Raw genomic sequence first — 9,528 nt, 5'->3', positions numbered from 1 at the left:
ACTTTGAACACCAACAGACCGTGCTCAGGCCCAAGGGAACCTTCCTGTGACCTGTCCCCTGCTTGTGGGGTCCTGGAAACCTCCTCACGCTGCAGCTTCCAGGAGTTACCCAGCAGCTGGGTGCAGGTGTGTTGGAGGAAGGAAGAAGCCAGGCTGCCTTTGGAGAAACCAGGGGGCCTGGAACGTCCTGCAGGGCACTCACAGACCCAGCACAGCCTTCGGGTGCCCGCTGGTTGAGGCATTTTGGCGAGGGAGCTGTAGGTCCCAGGGCTGTAGGTCCCAGGGGACATTGGAGCGGGGGAAGGCTCGCTGCTGCTCGGTCCTCCAGGGCCTGGGGAGCTCTGGGAAAGCGCTGGGTGGAGGTGGCCCAGACGGCAGAGACGAAAAGTGCTCCGAGGTGGCGCAGCTGGGCTGGGGAGAAGCGCTTGGCCAGGCTTTTCAGCAGCACTGACTTCGGGCCAGCTCCTAGCCTCCAGCTGCGCGCTTCTCTCACCTTCAGCACAAACTCTTAGCCGGACCTTCCCGAAACGTCGGGCTTTATTTACTCCATTTGCAGCCTCTGCAACCTCAGCTTCATCTAAGCTGCGAGGCTCAAACTTCTGGGGAAACCAGAAGAATGGGGCAGTGCCCCCTTCACTGAGATACCTGGGGCTTCATGCGTGGCACCGCGGGGCACCTTCCCTTGGAGGGATGCGCACTTGCCCCGCGTGCTGGCCCATGGGGTGCTGAGTGCGGACACCTAGAGCAGAGCGAGGGCGTTGGCAAGCGTCTGCCAGGGCCAAGAGGAATCCTTCCGAGCAGAGGGAGAAGCAGAGGCTTGGTTAGGAGCCGCGCTGCTCGGTGCGCCACAAGGCAGGGAGCCGTGTCCCGGAGAGCCGCGCTGTCCCCAGCCGCTGCCTTGCTTCGGTTTTACCAGAAGCGCGCGGCATTTCCTTATTATTTAAAGGAACAGGCGAGGAGCGAAAGCGAAAATCATTTTATTCCAGCCCCGATGCCTCGTCCTCACGCCGATGAGCCTCGCCTTGCGCCGGGCTCCCTTCTCTGAAGCCCACGGCGCTCGGAGGAGCCGATGGCGCACAAGTGCTGCGGGCAGGAGTGCGCGGGGGTGAGGCTGCGCGGCTGATGCGCGGCTTTTGCGCCTGGTCGTGCCAGCCGGGCTGCGGGGGGGGTGCAATTTTCTTGGAAGGGGGTTCTCCGGGGGAATTTCGGGCAGCTCCGTGCTGTGGGGCCGCGAACCGGGGGGGTTCCCCCGGCGGCGGGGCGCAGCCCCCGGGCCCTCCACGTGTGCTCCATGCGGGCGGCGGCTCCGCCCCGGGGCCCGCAGGTGCCGGTGCCGGTGCCGGGCCGGGGCGGGCCGGGGTGGGGGCCGTGCCTGCAGCCCTCCCTGCCTCCTTCCAGCCCTCCCCGGGGCCGGGGCCGGGGCCGCCCAGCGGCGCCCCGGGGCGGGCGGCAGCCGGCGGCATGTCGGGCGGCGTCCTGGCGGCGGGCAGCGTGCTGCCCCGGAGCTCCGAGGGCGGCCAGCAGGTAGGGGTAGGGGCAGGGGCAGGGGCACGGGGGGGGCGGGGACCTCTGGGTGCCTGCCGGGGACCCCTGGGTGCCTGCCAGGACGCGGTGGGTGTCTGCCGGAGCTCGTCGCGCCCGCCCGCGGGAGCCCCCCTGCCGGTTCCCGGACGGGCGGTGAGGCGCTGCTGGCTCGGTGTCTTTCCAGAGTCACGAAGAAGACGACAGGAAGGTGAGGAGGAGAGAAAAGAACCGGGTGGCGGCGCAAAGAAGCCGGAAGAAGCAGACGCAGAAGGCAGACAAGCTGCACGAGGTGCCCGGGGGGTCGGGGTGCCCGGGGGGCGGGGGGCGCACGTCCCAGCCCTGCCCGGCGGGGAGGGGGGGACGCGGCCGTGCCCGCACCTGGTGGCCTCTGGGCGCCTGCGAGCTGCTCCCCGGGGCTCCTGGTGTCCCCTGGCAAAGCTGCTCGCTTCTGGAGCCGGGGTTAGCCCGGCAGGAGCGCTGCGATGGAGCAGGGATGCCCCAGGGAGGAGGTGGTGGAGGAGGGGACCGCTGCGGGGTGGCAGCGCTGGCTTCACTCAACTTAAAACTGTGGTGTGAGGCAGAAATACCCGCTCGAAAAGGCTTCTTAGGAACTCCAAAACTGGCGCGGGAGCTCGGTTCAGTTAGCTGCTATGCATGTGTGCTCTGATAAATAGCAGTGGGTGTTTCCAAAAAGCATGAAAGTGGCTCATTCTTCCAGAAACACTCAGCACTTCTCGATATCACACGTGCGGTTCCAGTCCCCAGCACAAACGCTGGAGGACAGGAGTTGCTGCTCTCCGGGTCGGGATGTTGCCCGACACAGCAGCGCTTTTGTTGTAGCGGGGCTCCCGGGGTAGGTCCTGGTCCTGCTGTTGGTGGCTGTGCCGGTTGTGCAGCGCTGGGGGCTCAGCGCTCCTCTCGTGGTGTGGAAGGAGCTGCCTATGGGCAGCAGAGGCCAGGAGGCACAGGGTGGGGAGTTCGGGGTTTGGTTTTTCCCAGATCTCCTCTGAGTCAGTGCCTGAGACAGCCAGGTGCTGGGTGCTTCTGGACAGGGCAAGCCCTGGCTTTTCTGGAGTCACTGCACAATCCTGCAGCCACTCTGGTGTTCCTGCTGGGCTCAGGGCTCTTCCTCACTCTGGGAAACTTCATTCACAGGTTTTCCCAGGCAGATCTGGCTGAAGAGGCGTTCCTCCTTAGCAGGAGCAATTTGGTGTTCTCTGCCCTGCAAAAGGGATGGAGCGACTGGAGGGTAACACCTGCTCCATGGGGCTTGGGGCACAAGAGGAGAGCAGAGCCAGGAATGGTGGCCTCTGCTATGGGGATGTGTCAGGAGGATCGCGCCTGCTTTACTCCGTGTGTGAGTGGGTGCTGGAAGGGTGCCAGGCAGGGCAGGGGGGTCCAAGCTGCAGCAAAGAAGAGGAGGAGAGGCAGCCTCTGGTTGCCCAAAGGAGCACTGTGCAGGGCTCTCCCCTCTGCCTGGTAAACAGCCCCTTGAAGGCACGTGTGGGCTTTGAAGCCTGCTCTGAAGCTTTCCCAGGGAGGTGAGATTGAGTGGGTGAGTGTTGAGCCCCAGGCCAGCAGCGAGGTGCAGACACCTGCAGGTTTTCCGTGGGCTGGCTCTGAACCTTGGGCTCTCTTCACTTTGGGATGTGAAGTCTTGGCAGCAGGGACACTTGAGACCCACTGCTAGCAAAAGAAATGTGACACGCGAGTCTCACATCCGTCACAGGTGCGTGCTGCAGAGCATCTCAAAACTCCCCTGCAGTTAACAGCAGCGTATTCATTGCCAGAGGAGCCTTAGCTTGAGATAAGGCTCCTTAGCTTGAGCTGCCTTTGAAGGCAGCCTGGTCAGGGACAAGCAAGGCAGTGGCCAGGATTGCTGGTGACCAAGCGGGGGCTCGGGACTTCTGTCTTCATAGCTCTGATGGTGTGGAGCTGCCTGGCACAGCCTGGGGCTGGGAGAGGCCACCACAGGGGCACTACTACCTGCCTCTGTAGCCCTGGGCTGCTGGGGAGCCCCCCCTCCAGGGGCACCACCTGCAAAAGGAGTCGCATCGTGCTCAGGACGCAGGTCGTGAAGCACCTGCCCTGTTTAAGCACCCAGGTTTGCTCAGGGCTGTGCCTGTCCTTTCTTAGCATTTTGCACGTTATAATAAGAAACCACGCTTCTTTCCTACAGTTACTTGAATACACTCAAGGTGGGAGCACTGAAAAGAATGTTTTGACTATGAGTAGGCTTTTTTTTTTCCTTCTTCCAGGAATATGAGTCTCTTGAGCAAGAAAATACCTCCCTGAAGAGAGAAATTGGAAAGCTAACAGATGAAATGAAACACTTGAGTGAAGTGTTGAAGGATCACGAGAAGATCTGTCCACTATTGCACTGCACCATGAACTTTGTGACCGTACCAAGGCCCGATGCACTCAGCAGCTGCCTGCCCAGATGAGACGTCGCATCCACCACCTTTAGATGCGATCTGTGAAAGAGCCAGTACAAGGGGAGATTTGAAGAACTGCATACTTAGGGCACAGGCCTTCCCTTGAAGAGAGCTGGACTTGACCACACAGCTCTTCTCGACGTTGAAGTGTTTTAGTCTCCTGAATCTCAGGAAAACATCAGTATGGAAAAAATGACAACTTGAACTGTGACTTTTTATATTTTTGTAGAATCTCCGAGCCATGGTTTTGCATTTAGAAATGTCACAGTGTGATGCAGCCCACCATCGTGCAGCGGAATGTAGACAGGGAAAAGTACCGGCCTTGGGCTGAGATGCCTTTCTCCCACGCATCCACTGCTAGCAACCCTTTGTCAGTTGTCATTCTTGTATAAAAGATTCTGGCTGCTGGTTTGTGGTTTTGTTTCTTTTTTTCTCTAAACAGGTTTGGTTAATAAAAGCAATGTCCTATCTTTATGGTTTTCTCCACCTTCTTAAATATCCAATGTCCTTAGAACATCTCTCCTCTTTGTTTGCTGGTCAAATCCAAAGTCTAATGGTAATCTTCCTGTCAGTTGCTTTATTATTTGCTTATCACCACTTCATTAGTCCCTCTTTTGAAATGTGTGTAAACCAATGAGTTTTCCCAGTCTTTATTTCTTTACTATCCGCAGTCATCAGCCTCTGCCAGCATTAATTCTCGTAATGTTTTATATCCTAAAATACAGCTCAGCCAGTCTCTGATAATGATAGTCTGCTCTGTGTGGAGGAAAAGCAAAGCAGTCTGCTGGTTTTACACTTTTTTTTTTTTTTTTTTTAAAGAGCAGATTTTAAAATTTACTGTTTTAGTGTGCACACTGAAAATTAACTAGGGGATTATTTGGGGTTGGGGGAATTGTTTGGTTTTTTTTTTGTTTTTTTTTTTTTTTTGGTAGTGCTTTATCCTTCCTCTCACATGCTGCTTCTGATAAGTGATATCCATGGATAAAATGAGTTAATTTGCCTAGGCATTTAATTCCATGTCCACATGGGATAACTGCATGCATTATGTCTTACTACTGCTTTAACTATTTTATTCCCCTTCTTACAAAAAGGAAGAATTACGACCATGTTTGTGAGAAACAAACAGAAAAATGTTCTCCCCTGCTCTGAAGCTTCTTAGTAGCGTCAAGCTCTAGAAATATGAATGCCCTATCCTGGGATCCAGCAAAGAGTTTGTCACAGTGTTTACCAGTCAAAGAGCATCTCTGGATAAAAAAGAGCTCTATCCCTTTGCAAGCTCTCCCACTTCAGCATTTGGTGAGGTTTGTTTTTTTTTTTCAGCTCAACTCATGAGATAAATTTCTCCCCTCAGCTGGATTTATGTATTTATCAGCAGGATATGATCTGAAAAGTTTAAAATATTATATATATTTAGCTTCACAAATTTAATTATGAATTACAGTTTAATTATGAAGACAGTTGACTGCGCAGTTTCCCTAATTCTATCTGCCTTCTAAAGGGCCACCTCATGCCATTGTCTTAGGCTAGAAACTCAAGATCAACAGGAGGAGGGAGTCTTTGGTTTCTTGAGAAGTTTGCGTTAGGTTGTCCCCAAGAGTTGTCCCCAAGAGAATTTTCAGCACTTGCAGAAGCAATCTACAGCCCAAACATGTTGTTCACAGTTTCTTATGGTCCTGTAAAGATTGATTCATCATACAAAGAAAAGCAGGTGCAGTCCCTGCCAAGGAAAATGGAAACTTCAGGACACGTTGCAGTATGCTTTTTGGGTCATGTCCTTGACAGGATTCTTCGTGTCACCCTTAATAAAGGAAGCTATCTTGAGTATCTTCATCCACCCACCTACATTCCTTCCCCCCTGGATGCCACAGTGTAATTTGGGCTGAGTAGAGGTGTAATGGAGAAGGTGGAGCATAGTGGAAATGAACAACGTTTGCTCCAGGAAAGTTCATTATAGATTCGGATGGTCAGAGTGCGAGAGGGTATCTTCTATCTCTTAGATGTGTATGTGTGGCTGAGCTGAAGCTGGGGATGAAAAGGAGCTAGCTGAGGTCAGAGCTGATGCAAAAGCATGGTATCTCCAATGAAGCCCTGCAGACCCTCAAAAATGAGAGGAAAGATCAACTACCTTGTCTAAGACAGTCCATCCCAGCAGAATCCTCCTAAGGATTTTGTCTCACGCGTGCTTTCCTCTAAAAGTCACTTGTGTGAAATCATCCTCCTTACGCATGTATTATTCTAAATATCTGCCTAGAAACTGGCTACACATTATTATGTAGTAGTCCAAGTCCTTTTGTATGTTCCTCATCAGTAAGCAATGATCTTGTTCTGCTCTGCAAACTTCAGTCCGCTGTTTCTGCATTTAAGTTTATTGGCTAATAAGCTGCGTAATGTCTGTGCAGAATGTAAAGGGGAAAACGGCTGAACTCACAGCAATGTCGTGTGCTTGCAACAGCAGCCTAAGTCCAAGGCTGTGCTGCTGTTCCTTGGAAGAGCTGGGAGCCCCACAGGGGCCCTCATGACCACAAGTTCCTTCCCACAGCCACAGGGTGTAGCTCCAGCCTGTGCATTGGGTCCCTTACTAACAGCGTGCTTTGAACCCTTGGGGCAGGGACTGCGTCTTCCTCCTGCATCTATTGCATCACTTTTTTTTTTTTTTTTTTTTTTTTTTTTTTTTTTTTTTCCCCAGCACTGTTACCAAAGGGTCTTATGCATCATTCTTCTGTTTAATAGTTCAATGAAGGCATCTATCACAAACTGTGTTTTTACAAAAAAAGTTCAAAGGCAGTTGAGATCTCTAAGCAAAAGAAGTGAGCAAAATGAATGTCCCAGACTAAATAAACCCAACATACTGATGCATTTGTAGAATTATTGTCATAGCTGAATCATGTTGTGAATGACACAATGACCTGTTAAAGCACTGGCTTATGTATCACTAATACAACAATATGCACTTGGGCTGATGAGACTGTTTGCAGGAGCTCTTCATAAGGATATTGATTTACAAAGAGTTTCAAAACTGAAAGTATGTTCTGGAGCCTGGGATAATTGTAATGTGAATAGGGAAGCAGAAAGGAGAACAGAAAGGAAAAGGCCCATTTGTTAAGGAAGCAACAGAAAGTTCTTTTTCAGATTCAGACCTCTCCCTTTGCAGCAGGGTATTATACCATCACAAAAAGAGTTTCATACCTATATGTGGCTAAAAAACTGCTTGACTTATTCTAGCTTTAGAAAGCTTCCAGATAGTTTGACTTGATCCTTATGAATGTGGTTTGCATTATACTTGCATTATTTTCTGATGCGGCTACCTAGGGAAGATCTTTTCTATGTTCAGGTGCTGCTTCACATGAGAAATACTATGAATTACAGTCCTGTTTGTGGTCATGTAACGTGGATGAGGGTTGCCAAGAAAATGGGATTTTCCCTCTTATATTCACAATGAAGATTACAGTTAGTCTAGATTTGCTTAGTGTGCATTTCCTTTTTGTATTTTCTTTGAGTCTAATGAAAAATCAAAATGCTCAGTTCAAACTTACCCAAAGATAAAAATATTAATTCTGGTAAGCAGACTGGGTCCAATTCAGCTGTTGTCTATTCATTTCTTTGAGTTGATGGTGGGTCAGATTTAAATTTGTCTTATTTTTAAAAGATAATTCTGGCCTCCAAAGATAAAAGGTCAACAGAAAGACAAAGTCAGGCTTCCCAAAACTGTTAGAATATGACAGAGATCAATTATACCTCAAGAGAGTTGATCAGAAAGTCCCGCTCCTGCCCACTGATGTTTTATATTTATGCCTGTGAATATTTACAAGTGTCTTCATGTAGTCATCCAGAGTCCCGCTAAAAGCACACCTTAAATAAATAAATAAATAAAAACCACCATATTTCAAAAAGCCTACAGACTTCATGCCTTTCTGTTCTTTTGCCTGATACCTTTTTAACTGTCGTCTGCTGATCCGCCTGTACTACACCTGCACTTGTTGCTATTCCCCTGTATTCTCCTGCTGTTTTATTTCAGATGCTACATTTTCCTCCTCATTCTTCTTTTGTTTTCCATCTGTTCCTGCATGGCTTGGTGACAACACTGCTTAATGTTATCAGTAATATAGGAACAAGTTTAATATGTAGGAGCATGTAGAAATTGAATTTTGCTGGTACACCCTGTACACGAATAAAGCATATTCTGTGCGTCTAGCTTTGTCAGCTGAATATTAAGGAAGGTGTCTGAGCAGTCTTTTAAAGTGTACTTAAAAGTGACATAACCTTTACTCTAGCCTATAAAACCCATACTGTTTCCTGTCCATAGATGAATGCTTTGCTGCATGGCTTTTGGGGTTTCCGTCCATGAATCAGTCTTGAATTTCTGCCTCAGTGAAAGTGATAGATAAAACAACCATTTAAAAAAAAATCCCTTTTCTCTTCTTCCCATCAGTGTGGTCATATAATTCCTGTCACAGGAAGGAAGCATGTATGATAAGCAGGAGAAGCGGTGGGTTTATTTACTGTTAGAGACTAACGTTATTCTCTTGACAGGAGGGTAGGAGTTTTCTTTTTGTAAGCCCTGGTTTGCTCTCAAATGGTCACTGGAGAAACATTTTACACCTACACACAGAATTTAGTGTGGGCACCTATCTGCAAGGGAGTGAAAGAATTTGTATTAATTCTTTGCAGAAACATGCGTTCTACACTGATTTCACTGGAAGCAGGAACAGTCCTACAGCTGCCTCAGAGGACATGTGGCACTATGCTTACTAACTTGGGTAATATTTAACTTGGAACAGTTATAGGCTAACTTGAAGTGGGTAATTCTTAATAAGGAAACTATAGTAACAATCATCCCTGAGACTGCATGCTGCTTTTCTGGTACTCATTCATTTTTTTTGTTGTTGTTTGTTTGCTTGTTTTGTTTTGTTTTTTTCCTAGATAGTTCCTATGGAAAAAATCCCTAAGAAGTGAGTAGGAATTTTTTCACCCACTGTAGAATTTTAAACCATGACATCAAAAGGGCTTGCCTAGTCTGGAAATAGCTGGCATAACTTTTGTAAATACTCTGTTCTCTACTAGTTATGTGTTTGGTCTGCTGTAAGGGAATCATTATAGTTCTCTTTAGAAGTGGATAAAGCTAAACCACAAAGGGCTCTGTTGGTATAGAATGAAAATGTTCATTTAGGGAGTTAGTACAGAATGACTACTGTGCTTCAGTTTCACAGCTTTTCTTATCCTGAATCAGCTTCTCCATGTAGCCATATAGAAAATGATACCCTTAAGAGGTGTTTTTGTTTCAAATCTGCATTAGAAGTTTTTTTTTTTTTTTTTATGGTATATGTTTAGTAAGTTCTACAGACTGCCAGTATAGCTCTTTGCACTCATCTAGGCGCCGTCCAATGAAGTTTATCACAGACCGTTCCCCCAAAACTCAGTTCTGGCTACATGTCTCCAGTTCTTTCTCTTCTGGAAGAACTTTCTCCTTCAAGTGCCTCACTGTGAACATACTGTCATGTTTTCATCACTCTGAATTAATAAAATGTTAAATCTCTTGAGATTCTTATAAGGAAACTGTCTTGGCATAAAA

General features: G+C 48.8%; 1 protein-coding gene across 2 annotated transcripts; it reads left to right on the top strand.

Moving 5' to 3' along the window:
• Positions 1–843: 843 nt before the first annotated feature.
• Positions 844–4,433, top strand: BATF3 (basic leucine zipper ATF-like transcription factor 3). Of its 2 annotated transcripts, none has more exons than XM_035323379.1 (3): positions 844–1,105; positions 1,709–1,813; positions 3,783–4,433. In XM_035323379.1, exons 1-3 carry the CDS (start codon positions 1,070–1,072, stop codon positions 3,966–3,968), a joined length of 327 nt encoding a protein of 108 aa, XP_035179270.1. In that variant the 5' UTR covers positions 844–1,069; the 3' UTR covers positions 3,969–4,433. The 2 variants fall into 2 exon arrangements, with proteins under 2 accessions (XP_035179270.1, XP_035179269.1); XM_035323378.1 differs by lacking the exon at positions 844–1,105 and adding an exon at positions 1,366–1,524.
• The last annotated feature ends 5,095 nt before the right edge of the window (positions 4,434–9,528 follow it).

Source organism: Oxyura jamaicensis, chromosome 3 (assembly GCF_011077185.1).
Source record: "Oxyura jamaicensis isolate SHBP4307 breed ruddy duck chromosome 3, BPBGC_Ojam_1.0, whole genome shotgun sequence".
Classification (NCBI taxonomy): domain Eukaryota; kingdom Metazoa; phylum Chordata; class Aves; order Anseriformes; family Anatidae; genus Oxyura; species Oxyura jamaicensis.
Note: the sequence above shows the minus strand (reverse complement) of the source record. Positions and strands in the feature narration are given on the sequence as shown.